Genomic DNA, 12,544 nt, shown 5'->3' on the forward strand with positions numbered 1-12,544 from the left:
AAACTGGCATGATCCTTGATCAAGCAAAAGGACGTCGCATAGATGGTCGGTCTCGATGTATGCTCGACTCTGCCAACTCATCATAATTACGGTAAGCCCTATGGTAAAGTTCAAAAGTTTGTCTGCTCTTAACGTCGGAGTCCGGTTAGAGCTTCAGGGTCACTTCGATTTGTAAGGCAGACTTGATGATTCACACGGCATTTCAAACAGACCTGATTGAAACATCGAATGATACCTCAATTATTCGTTTACACGGGTGAACGGCTAGCATCCGAGTCGATCCGATGACGGCATCTGGTGTCGGTATATTGTTTCAAGAGCGATGACCTTCAGCAGCCAGCTTTACGCGTAACCATAATTCTCATATCATTGCAAGTGACGTGATCGTTAAATACCGGTACGGAACGGACCTCAGATCGTGGCATGGTAAGGTTTGACTGTTTGTATTGATCACTCTGAAAACATGGACCCTAACTCTGGCCCAGAGTCTCCTTCATCTTTGTCCTTGGGCACTTTTTCCACTGGAACCAAAGACGTTCTAGCTTTCTTGCGAACAACTCGTCGGTGAGTTGAACTCTTCAAGTGCTGCTTCCATGCTTCTTCTGTCATTAACACCGTATGACAGACTTCGCATGTACGTTTACACGGTGTTGCTTTTGGTGGTGGGTTGCCAACTTGTGTGAGAACCTCTTTAGCAAGTGACGATATCTCAGTCGGTAATGGACGTTCTTCGCCTTTCAGGAACTGCTCCGTCAACTCGATCGCCGGCTCAACGACGTTCTGCCCATATTCTGAAACATCCGTACTGTCCAGAAGATACATGTTGTTCATAGCTTCTGGGCCAATCTCGCGTATCCGTGGAATCTGCTTCAGTCTTATCCAGCGAGTCTGGTAGACAGCGTATCGTCTCGTTGCCGACTTCATCTCTTCAAGTCCTGCGCTCTTCAATTTCTCAAGCTCTGCAGCCTCTCGCCCCTCGTCAACAGCAGACAGGTATGGCTCGAATTGCTTATATCCAATTGACTGCCAAATGCCCTTTGTCATGTCAAGCCGTTGACCTTCCACTTCCTTTTTATGCTTAAATTCGTAAAGTTCTCGGACTTCATCCATGAGTCCACTCGTCTGCATCTTATCGACTCGCTTATCGAGACGATCTCGCAGGACATCTCGTTCCGAGTAGACCCAGAACAGCAGATTCTCCCAGGGCTGTTTGTTGGCGTCTTGCTGTGCCGCTTCTTTTCTAGCTTGTTGCTCAGCATAGTATTCGGATGCTCTCTTGCCGCTCCTGAGGTAAATCTCCAGGGATCGCTGAATCTTGCGACGATCCTTGGGGTGCCATTGATCGGCCATGACAGGGTCAACCTTTCGTAACTCGTGGAGCATAACTTCGCCTGACTCTTGCAGAATTGGAAATGACTTGGACATATCCAGGTCTATGTCATCTAGAATAACCTCTTTGAAGAGTATAGGGTCGACGTAATACTGTGAACCACCGACGAGGATGGGCAATCGTCCTCGACCGCGAATCTCCCGTATTGTTCGAGTCGCTTCCCTCTTGAAATCATCAACATCCCATGGTTGCTCATCCAAAGAAATATGTCCAAGAAGATGATGAGGAATACCACGCTGTTCTTCAACAGTGATTTTGTTGGTGATGATTGGCAGTCCATTATACAACTGCATAGCATCGGCATTGATGATTTCACCATTCAACCGAGTTGCGAGTTCAACAGCCAACTAAATTCGTCAGATCCATTCTGTCATGTAGCATAACACTTACATCTGACTTGCCCGTGCCCGTTGATCCTAGCACAACCACCAGGGGTTCTGCTGGAGGTTTTCTAGACATTGTAGTGACATTTCGCCTGAGAAGAGGACTCAGGCGACGAAGCATCTAATATGATAAAGCCATAAATATTGATACACGATATTTGCCCTTGTCGTTTTGTTCCAGTGCTAATGAACAATATTGAGTCAAATCTTCAAATGTTCCAGAACAGGCAAAGCGGAGTCATTTTGACGGAAAAATTACGGCGGGGTTCAGAGCTTAGCTTCAATTGGTCTCAGAGGCTGAAACCCCTTTGTTCACAGCTAGCTAGCTCCCTATAGGTACGTTTTACCTATGGAGAAGCTCAGGGAATTGAACCTTAGCTTGAGCTCCCATCTCGAGTCGCCCCTGGCTGGGGTCGGTCACGTGCCACTCCACTCCCAATATTGGACACATCTACAATTTGGGCTCATTGAAGCCAGATCGCCAACCTCCGCCCCCCCAGCTCTCCTTTAATTATTCTCCCATCGACCCTTCAAATCGCCTGGGCTCTTCAAGCTCAGCATCTTCCTTTTCTTTCCTTCTTTCTTCCCCTCATTGGATGAATAGTCCAATTCTTGTTCTGTCCCTTTAGTATCGTTGCCCACCATGAGTTCCCGTAAGTTGTTCTCCTTGTCTGGAGCTGAAGCTCAAACTTTTGAGCTCGCGCGACATCACAAAATGGCGCGCAATTGCCAATTGGCATCGCGATCATCAGACCAAAGCTGACAGTGGCTGCGCTCGATAGTACGATTCCTCGATCTGGTCAAACCGTTCGTGCCGTTCCTCCCTGAGGTTCAGCAGCCGGAGACCAAGATTCCCTTCAACCAGAAGCTCATGTGGACGGCCCTCACCCTCCTCATCTTCCTGGTCATGAGCCAGATGCCTCTCTACGGTATCGTCTCCTCCGACAACTCGGATCCTCTATACTGGCTGCGAATGGTTATCGCGAGTAACCGTGGTACACTGATGGAATTGGGTATCACCCCCATCATCTCCTCTGGCATGGTTTTCCAGCTCCTTGCTGGCACCCACATGATCGACGTCAACCTTGACCTCAAGTCCGACCGCGAGCTCTACCAGACCGCCCAGAAGCTTCTGGCCTTCATCCTCTCCGCCGGTACTGCTACTGTCTACGTCTTCTCCGGTCTCTATGGACCTCCCTCCGACCTCGGTGCTGGTATTGTCTTCCTCCTGATTCTCCAGCTTGTTGTTGCCGGCATGATTGTCATCCTCCTCGACGAGCTCCTCCAGAAGGGCTACGGTCTTGGCAGCGGTATCTCTCTGTTCATTGCCACCAACATCTGCGAGTCCATCATGTGGAAGGCTTTCTCCCCCACCACCATCAACACTGGCCGTGGTCCCGAGTTTGAGGGTGCTGTCATTGCCCTCTTCCACCTCCTCATGACCTGGCCCAACAAGCAGCGAGCTCTCCAGGAGGCTTTCTACCGCCAGAACCTCCCCAACATCATGAACCTCCTTGCCACCATTGCCGTCTTCGCCGCTGTCATCTACCTCCAGGGTTTCCGCGTCGAGATCCCCGTCAAGTCTTCTCGCCAGCGTGGTGCTCGTGGATCTTACCCCGTCCGCCTGTTCTACACCTCCAACATGCCCATCATGCTGCAGTCCGCTCTTTCTTCCAACGTCTTCCTTATCAGCCAGATGCTCTACTCCCGCTTCTCTGAGAACCTCCTTGTCCGTCTCTTCGGTGTCTGGGAGGCTAAGGATGGTTCTTCTCAGCTCCACGCTACCTCAGGTCTCGTCTACTACATGTCTCCTCCCCAGAACATGAAGGAGGCTCTTCTCGACCCTATCCACATGAGTGCCTACATTGTCTACATGCTCGGTGCTTGCGCTCTCTTCTCCAAGACCTGGATTGAGGTTTCTGGCTCCAGCCCTCGTGATGTTGCCAAGCAGCTCAAGGATCAGGGTCTCGTCATGGCCGGTCACCGTGATCAGTCCATGTACAAAGAGCTCAAGCGTATCATTCCTACTGCCGCTGCCTTTGGTGGTGCCTGCATTGGTGCGCTCTCTGTCACCAGTGACCTTTTGGGCGCTCTTGGTTCCGGTACTGGTACTCTCCTTGCTGTCACGTAAGTTGAATCTCGTCTTAATACTTCAATCGCAATACTAACAGATACAGTATCATCTACGGTTACTTCGAAATCGCCGCCAAGGAGGGTGACATGGCCGGTATGAAGGGCATGATTATGGGCTAATCAGTCATCTTGACGAACTAAGGCACGATTGATTCAGCCTTACGTTGTGGCCCGAGACGGGCGTATTGTGTATCAACAGTAAAGAGGAAGAAAAGATAAAATAGTTAACATGTTTTTGTTTCCTTTTTGCTCGACAAGCCGGAGGAGTCGGGTAGTGATGTCATCTTGGCTGGGAAGGGAATTGGGACAGTTATTAAAGGCTGCCGTGTCAATATTAACAAAAATAGCTCAAGAGCTGTCATGACGGGTTGGTTGGAGAGGGACGCCATGTCTGAAAGCCACGTGTGGTACGGATGAGCTCCGTTGTAACTCAAGAACGATCTATGAATGACATATATTTAATGCCAAATTGTGCAACGTCCGATTTCGCTTGACTGTAACTGCAGGGTAGTTTGCATGGGAATGAATAAAGCGATGACTGTCACCCTACATGGTTACATAACCAAAGAGTTAAACAACCTCTACACCAGAGTCTAGTTCACGGGTTGTCTCAACACTGCAGGTCTCACCGGTCCTGCAGAAGTGAGGCCCTCGCGTCACGGTCCAACAGGAACACACCCAGTTCAACTGCAAGGTCATCAGACTTCGATTGGTCAAAGACGTTGAATGCAACCGCTACACGGCATTAGAACGTGGGGGAACCGTTTTCCCCAGGGATCTGGAGTAACGGTAAGGAACGAGTGTATTAGCCGGCGGTGAGGAATAGCGAATCACGAAAGAGGGGATTGTGATCAACCTGACGGTTTGCATGTGTTGAGGCTGAATGCACGACATGTGTCTTGTCGTACAGTACGTTTGAAGGTTGTGTTGCTCGACAATGTGATTGTTGCAAAGACTGTGATGATACAGCACGGTATAGAGCCTCAATGGCGTTTTTGACGATTGATAGGTGAGAAACAAAGTTATAAGCGATTGGATGAGGCGTATTTCCTGCATATCATAGAGCTACGGACACAATTGTGATGGATGCGCTCAGACCGCAGGGTGGCATGGAAGCTGTTGAAGACATGATCCCTGTTCAAAGAGGACGCAAGACTTCAGCTCATTTGGTGTTGTTGTGGAGATGGTTCTTTCTAGGGTAGCTTGTGATGGTATGGTGCTTGACTGGAACGTTTGTCGTGAATTGTATGATATGGTTAAGATGCAATTGGTAATTGTTGATCAAACAAAGAAGGGCAATGATGTTTGACCTTCATGAATGATCTTTGTCTGCAGATACAATTCATTTGGGTGGATGAAAGAGAACAATCATGAGCCTCTTGAATGGGGACACTCGCCGGTATACACGGGTAGAGGATCATCGTCAAATGTTTGATAGCAGTCAATGTAATCAATTAGGTATTAATCAGGCTCTGTCAATTGCACTTCTTTCAATTGACAACGATCACGATCCCAATTATCACCGTGTCTACCGAATACAGGTACGTGCGTGGAAATTAGTCAAGACTACTGGCATTTCACTGATTCATAAATAACACGTTCCCACGCGCCAACTCACGATGGTTTACCACTCCTTAGCCCTATAACTTCGCCCTTGTTTTTTCGAGTCAGTCCATCATTTTACAGTCTGTCGGTATCAATTCCGAGCCAATGTCTCATATGTCTCATAACGTCATGACCGATACCTATTAGATAAGGCTGTCGGAGCGAGTTACCTGATGCAAAGGGCACTTTTGTAGCGGTCGGTTAGGTATCTCCAAGTTCAAACGCTAACTGGGTCTGTGTGGTTAAAATACCTTGTCTAGACATGTCTGAGTTTTGGCTCAACGTTGATATCCTTGTGACCTTTTACAAGGATCATTTGCTATCAATCAGTAGCATTTGAACATGAAAACATTTATAACATTCAATTGATTGTGTTGAATTGAGGAATCTGACACCTGCTTGAAACGGAGTAGACGAGGTGATTGTCCCCGCAGCCCCGTCATACAGTATAGAACTGGGGTAACATACAGATTGCTCGCATCATTAATTGCTAATGTTTGTCATGACGACTTGTGAGAAATTTATAGTGGGTAGATGGGTCCAAAGGATCGTTGAGGCTAGAGGTTTTCTCAAAGTTAATTCTGTACGAAGAAATAGTCAAGGAATAACCCGACGCCAACTAAATTCAGGGCGTTCGTAAAGTTACAGAGTAGGGCAACATTGCATTCATCATCTGTATGGATCGCATCGCATCGCATCGCATCCACCGTTACCTGACCTACTGAACTGTGCCTAGCCTAGGCCATCACTGCCCCACTAAAGCTTCATAGCTTGCATCTCACTCCCTGGACACCGACACATGCCCTCCACTTTCCTCTCCCCCCGGTGCATCCAACAAGAGTAAAGTCTTGTCTTGTCTTGTCTTGCGTGCGTGTGAATCCATAACGTATCTCGGACTTGTGTTGTTTGGGCCTGGCCTAGTCTTCCCCGTTCGTTCGGTTCGTTTGGTTCTTCTCTTCAACGGCCGCCGCACTCTTCGTCTCTTCCTCCTCTTTTCTTAGTTCCTGCAAGTCACGGTCAAAACTTTTTGTTTCGACTGCATTCTTCATCTAATACTTCTATTGACATCGGTACTGATATTCTTTCATTTTGGTTTCTTGCAGAGTATTCTTTTCGGTCCTTTCACGCTCTCTAGAAAGACGTCATTCGTCGGAGAGTGTTCAGAGTTCGCATACAAACTCTGACGGCATCTGATCGATGATCAACACGACAATCTGCGACCTCGGCATCATCTTACAGTTCGATTGAGTGCTGAACGACTCAAAAATTGCGATCGCAAAGAAGCGCAATTTCGGTCTCGAGATTTCAGTTCTTGACCATCCGGGTTCTACCAGAATCGCTCACGTCACGCCACGCTCAATGGTGCTTGCAAGTGACACTTGACCGGGATCATTGCGACAAAGCTCCGACAAGACTGCAATACCTTGACAGCCTCGATACCTCCGGCGCCGCAGCCACCGCTACCGGTCCGACGCACGCGTGCAATCCAACTTGGGTCTTGACTATCGCCTGCCCGAACCCGTTGTCTGAGAACTCTTTTGACGCATACAATCCCGCCAATCCATTGTCGCGGCATCTCGAATTACTTGCTTTCCGCCTCTGCGGCAGTCCCCCACACCAGTGAGCTCGACCTGAGCAATATCTCTGAAACCATGGGGTTTGCGCAGTGCAATGGAACTATATGGGAGATTGATGACTTCAGCGTCTGCTTCCGAGTAGAGTTTGTTCTCCCTTGTCTTGACCCCTGTGCTTGAAAAGCTGGCTGACCGTTTTTCTTGTACTGCTCTAGCTACCTGCAGATTCTGTTCCCTCTGATCGCCCTGTTCGTTTCCGTTGCGCTTTTGGCCTGGACAAGCATCTCCCGCGTTCTGAGCTCCTGGTCCAAGTCCAAAGCTAGGTATCAACAGCTTGCAAGCGAGGACCGACGCCACAGCCATACCGATCTTCCTCCCGAGCAGGTTGACGATTCTGATGACGATGATGGGCTTGAGATCAACGGCGGTCGATTGGCCCTTGTCAAGACTACTACTCGTGGTTCTATTGTACAAGCCGACACACCTCCCGGACAATTGGTTTCGCAGGTCGTCGAGGAACTTGCTATCGCTGGTCTCATTGCTGTAAATATTCTTCAGCTAACTGAAGGCAGCAAGGGGCGCCATAGTCGTCCCGCAGCTGTTGCTGGTCTACTTATTTGGATCTACGTTTTTATCCTCTCGACTCTGCGTCTGGTGCTCGGTGCTCTGAAATGGCGTGGTCCTCATCTCTGGAACCATACGGCTTTCCTCTACGGCTTCAACTGGGTTCTCTCAGTCTTTCTTTTCCGATCCGCCTTCCTCCAAGATGACATTAGCCGAACCGACAAGAACACAACGATTGTGGAGTTTGCACTTATCACGCTCCTTTTCGTAATGGCAATGACCACTAGAAAGGGCAACAAAACAGTCCGCTTGGAATGGGAGGACGGAATTGAACCCTCGCGTGAGCCCTTGGCCAGTCTGTTTTCCCTGGCTGTGTTTGGCTGGGTTGATGCCATTGTCTACAAGGGCTGGAAGGCTCCAATGGAAATGGAGCATGTCTGGAACTTGCTGCCCAAGGACAAGGCCGCTGCTGTTATTGCTGATTACCGTCAGTTGAAACGAACTGGTTCTCTTGCGGTGCATCTGCTCAAGTACTTCAAGCGGGACTTGCTGATTCAATGCGCTCTCGCCGTCCTTGCTGGCCTCTTCACTTTTGCGCCAACCCTTCTTCTGAAGGTAATTCTCGAATTCGTGGAAGACTACAATGCAGGACTGGAGAAGACAATCGAATTCTGGGAAGGCGAGAATACAGAAAAATCGGGTAGCGACCTACCGATTAATGTCATCTGGCTTTATGTCATTGGCCTTCCTGTAGTCGATTTAATACGTTCATACGCCGATAACCAAGCTCTCTGGATTGGTCGAAAGATCTGCATCCGTGTCCGAGCACTTATTATCGGCGACATCTATGCCAAAGCACTTCGTCGCAAGGCTTCCACAGGCAAGGACAAGGTGCTGCTTGATGACAAAGTTAGCCCTCCAAAGGAAGACGAGACGCAGAATGGCTTTGTTGGAAAGATTAAGCGAGCCTTGAGCATGAAGAAGGACGATAAGAAAGCCTCTCCCAACGATGCCGAATCTGCCAACGAGAGTATCAAGGACGACAAGAAGGACGATTCTGCTGATGAGCAGGCCAATCTGGGTACTATCATCAACCTCATGTCTATCGACAGTTTCAAGATCTCCGAAGTCACTGCGTATCTACACTTTCTGTGTGCTTCCGCTCCTACGCAGCTGGTTATTGCTGTTGTACTGCTCTGGCAGGTCATGGGTCTAAGTGCCATCCCTGGTATCATCGTCATGGTCCTTCTCCTGCCTGTCAACTACGGTCTTGCACGGGGTTTCACCATCACTTCGAAGAGGATTCTTGCAGCAACCGATAAGCGTACTAACGTAACCAATGAAGTCTTGCAAAACATTCGCATCATCAAGTACTTTGCCTGGGAACAGCGCTTTGGCCGTATCATTGATGAGAAGCGTCAACTGGAACTCAAGGCTTTGCGTTCGAGGTTCATGGTCTGGGCACTGGCTGTAGCTATTTGGAACTCCGTGCCCGTTCTCATCACCTTCTTCTCGTTCCTTGTCTACACAGTTGTCGAGAAAAAGCCCCTGAAGCCATCCATTGCCTTTACAGCCATGTCACTCTTCATGCTCCTCCGCGTCCCTCTGGACCAGTTTGGCGATATGTTCGCCCACGTCCAGGAAACCAAGGTTTCTATCGATCGTGTGGAGGAGTTTCTTCAGGAGGAAGAGACCGACAAGTATATCCAGCTTGGCTTGGATAATGTGGATGACGACGGTGTCAGGCGAATTGGTTTCAACAACGCTACTCTTACGTGGGGTAGCAAAGACACTGTTGCTGAGGATACTGCCCGTGCTTTCCGACTCATGGATCTGGACATTGATTTCAAGATCGGTAAACTGAATATCATCGCAGGCCCTACAGGTTCCGGAAAGACATCCATGTTGATGGGTCTTCTTGGCGAAATGACTTTGCTTGAAGGTGGCGTTTACTGTCCTGGTGGCCGCAGCCGAGAAGACGTTCACCCCGACCCTGAGACTGGTCTCGCCAACACGATCGCCTACGTCGCACAATCCGCTTGGTTGGTTAATGCAAACGTCCGCGAAAACATTCTCTTCTCTGCACCATTTGACGAGCAACGGTACCGCAATGTCATTGTGGCTTGTGCACTGGAACGTGACCTCCAGATTCTCGACCACGGCGACGAAACACTGGTTGGAGAAAAGGGCATCACACTTTCTGGTGGACAGAAGCAACGTATTTCTCTTGCTCGTGCTCTCTACTCCAACTCTGCCCATCTACTACTTGACGACTGTCTGAGCGCTGTTGACTCGCACACCGCGCAATGGATCTTTAGCAACTGCATTCGAGGACCCCTCATGAGGAACCGAACTTGTGTTCTTGTCACACACAACACGACCCTCTGTGTTCCTGCTTCGGATTACGTGGTCCTGCTCGAGAATGGTCGAGTTGATATCCAAGGTCCTTCAGCTGAGGTTATTGCTTCCGGCAAGCTTGGTGAGGAGATTCAAAAGTCTCATCCCGGCTCAGCCAACCCCTCGCGCATTCCTTCTCGTGTCCCCTCAAGCGTCGGTGATGATGAAACCACCGTTAACGGCCAAGGCGATGCTCTCGATGGCGTGGATAGCTCCAAGAAGGACGCTCAGAACAAACCCAAGAAGGATGCTATGGAAGAAACCAAGGCCACTGGGTCAGTCAAGTGGCCCGTTCTCAAGCTGTACCTTCAGTCTATGGGCCCTTGGTGGTTCTGGATTGTTGCTCTCTTCGTCTTTATTTCTCAGCAGGTTTCTGGATTGGCCACCAACCTCTGGGTCCGTGTATGGGCGAACCAATACGTCAATGGTACAGCAGAGTCAAAGGTCATCCCGGCTATGTACTCTTCTACACAATTCAACGCTGTCGGCTTTGCCAACGTTGTCCGACTTGGCTCTGTGGAAGATATCAAGTCTCTCGATGGGTCCATTTCTGCGCAAGATCACCCGCATGGGGTCAACGCCATGTACTACTTGAGCGTTCTCGCCGCTATCGGAATTGCCGGTGCCCTCGCAGCTCTCTTCAGAGATCTGTGGATCTTCCTGGGATCGTTGACGGCATCAAAGGGCATTCACGATCGGTTGATAGCATCTGTGACGCGAGCTAAGTTCAAGTTCTTTGATGTTACGCCACTAGGGCAATTGATGAACCGATTCAGTAAAGATCTGGAGGCGGTCGATCAAGAAATTGCACCTGTGGCAATTGGAGTAATCAGCTGTGGCATTTCTCTGATGATGACGGTTGGCCTGATCGCATACATCACACCCAACTTCTTGTACGCCGCTGCTGGTATTGCTGTTCTGTTCTACCTCATCGCCGCTTTCTACCTCCGAGCTTCTCGTGATCTGAAGCGTCTTGAGGCAGTTCAGCGCAGTCCTCTGTTCCAGCAATTTGGAGAGACATTGAGTGGTATGACAACCATTCGAGCTTATGGTGACGAGCGACGATTCATCCGAGACAATTTGGAGAAGATCAACACTCAGAGTCGACCCTTCATTTACCTGTGGGCATGCAATAGATGGCTGGCCTTCAGGGCTGATCTTGTGGGAGACTTGGTGGCCTTCTTTGCTGGCATGTTCCTTATCCTCAACCTTGGTAAGACCGATGCAGGTGCTGCGGGTATTTCTCTGAGCTACGCATTGAGCTTCACCGAGAGCGTTCTGTGGCTTGTACGTCTTTATGCCATTAACGAGCAAAACATGAACTCTATGGAACGTATCAAGGAGTATCTCGATGTTGAGCAAGAGGCAGAAGCTGTTATTGAGGACAGCCGACCCCCAGCAGACTGGCCTCGTAAGGGATCGGTCGAGTTTGTGGACTACACAACAAGTTACCGAAAGGAGCTCAACCCTGTCTTGCAGAACATTACACTCAAGATTGAGCCGCAAGAAAAGGTTGGTATTGTTGGAAGAACAGGTGCAGGCAAGAGTTCTCTGGCTCTGGCAATTTTCCGGGCGCTAGAGGCGGACAAGGGCAAGATTCTCATCGACGGACTCGAGATTGGCAGCATTGGTCTTCAGGATCTCCGAGAGAACATCACTATTGTTCCTCAAGATCCCACACTATTCCACGGCACGATTCGAAGCAACTTGGATCCATTCGATCAATACACAGATGATCAGATCTTTGCTGCGCTCCGACGAGTACAGCTCATTGGTCCGGATGAGCCTCTAACATCACCACCTACGCCTACACAAACACCTGGCTCACCAAACTCACCGACTACCAAGACCAACAAGAACATTTTCTTGAATCTTCAATCACCAGTTGCAGCATCCGGCTCAAACCTGTCACAAGGACAGCGCCAGCTTCTGTGTCTTGCTCGAGCCATGCTCAAGTCTCCCACAGTGTTAGTCATGGACGAAGCCACAGCATCCATCGACTACGCCACCGACTCAAAGATCCAAGAAACAATCCGCGAGCTCACAGGCACCGTGATCACAATTGCCCATCGACTAGCAACCATTGTAGACTACGACAAGGTGCTGGTTCTCGATAAGGGCCAGGTGGTTGAGTATGCTCATCCTTGGGAACTCATCAACAACAAGGATGGTACATTCCGAAGTATGTGTGAGATGAGTGGTGAGCTGGATGTTCTCCTCAAGGCGGCGAAGAAGAAGTGGGATTCTGGACGTCTGGTGGATGTTGATCCATAGGGGGAGAAAGAGAAACTACCACGTATAGAAGAGGAGGATTAAAAGTATGAGAGGAACGGTTTCCAGGATTCAGTACTTGTATATCTGTGGTGATGAGTCATGGACTTGAATAAAAGTATAGAAGGCATATGCCTATAATTATGAGTTCTGAGCATTGACTGGTGCTGGGTGGTGCCTGAAATGTTGCGTGTCGCGAGTCTAAGTGTATCATGATACTGTGGTAA

The 12,544-nt window shown here is 49.3% G+C and overlaps 3 protein-coding genes across 3 annotated transcripts; 2 read left to right on the top strand and 1 right to left on the bottom strand.

Annotated features, from left to right (window-relative positions):
- Nucleotides 1-450: 450 nt before the first annotated feature.
- FOBCDRAFT_277786 (IPP transferase-domain-containing protein) lies at nucleotides 451-1,849 on the bottom strand (the record flags this gene model as incomplete). Its single annotated transcript, XM_031188983.3, has 2 exons — nucleotides 451-1,737; nucleotides 1,781-1,849. 2 exons carry the CDS (start codon nucleotides 1,847-1,849, stop codon nucleotides 451-453), a joined length of 1,356 nt encoding a protein of 451 aa, XP_031036248.3.
- A 403-nt stretch (nucleotides 1,850-2,252) lies between these two features.
- On the top strand, nucleotides 2,253-4,385 carry FOBCDRAFT_228893 (SecY subunit domain-containing protein). The gene is made up of 3 exons (XM_031188982.3): nucleotides 2,253-2,426; nucleotides 2,556-3,900; nucleotides 3,951-4,385. The coding sequence occupies exons 1-3, from the start codon at nucleotides 2,417-2,419 to the stop codon at nucleotides 4,024-4,026; spliced, it is 1,431 nt and encodes a 476-aa protein (XP_031036247.3). The 5' UTR covers nucleotides 2,253-2,416; the 3' UTR covers nucleotides 4,027-4,385.
- A 2,778-nt stretch (nucleotides 4,386-7,163) lies between these two features.
- Nucleotides 7,164-12,455, top strand: FOBCDRAFT_296768 (uncharacterized protein; the record flags this gene model as incomplete). Its single annotated transcript, XM_031188980.3, has 2 exons — nucleotides 7,164-7,231; nucleotides 7,301-12,455. The coding sequence occupies 2 exons, from the start codon at nucleotides 7,164-7,166 to the stop codon at nucleotides 12,318-12,320; spliced, it is 5,088 nt and encodes a 1,695-aa protein (XP_031036245.2). The 3' UTR covers nucleotides 12,321-12,455.
- Nucleotides 12,456-12,544: the final 89 nt, after the last annotated feature.

Source organism: Fusarium oxysporum, chromosome VIII, assembly GCF_013085055.1.
Source record: "Fusarium oxysporum Fo47 chromosome VIII, complete sequence".
In the NCBI taxonomy this organism is placed as follows: domain Eukaryota; kingdom Fungi; phylum Ascomycota; class Sordariomycetes; order Hypocreales; family Nectriaceae; genus Fusarium; species Fusarium oxysporum.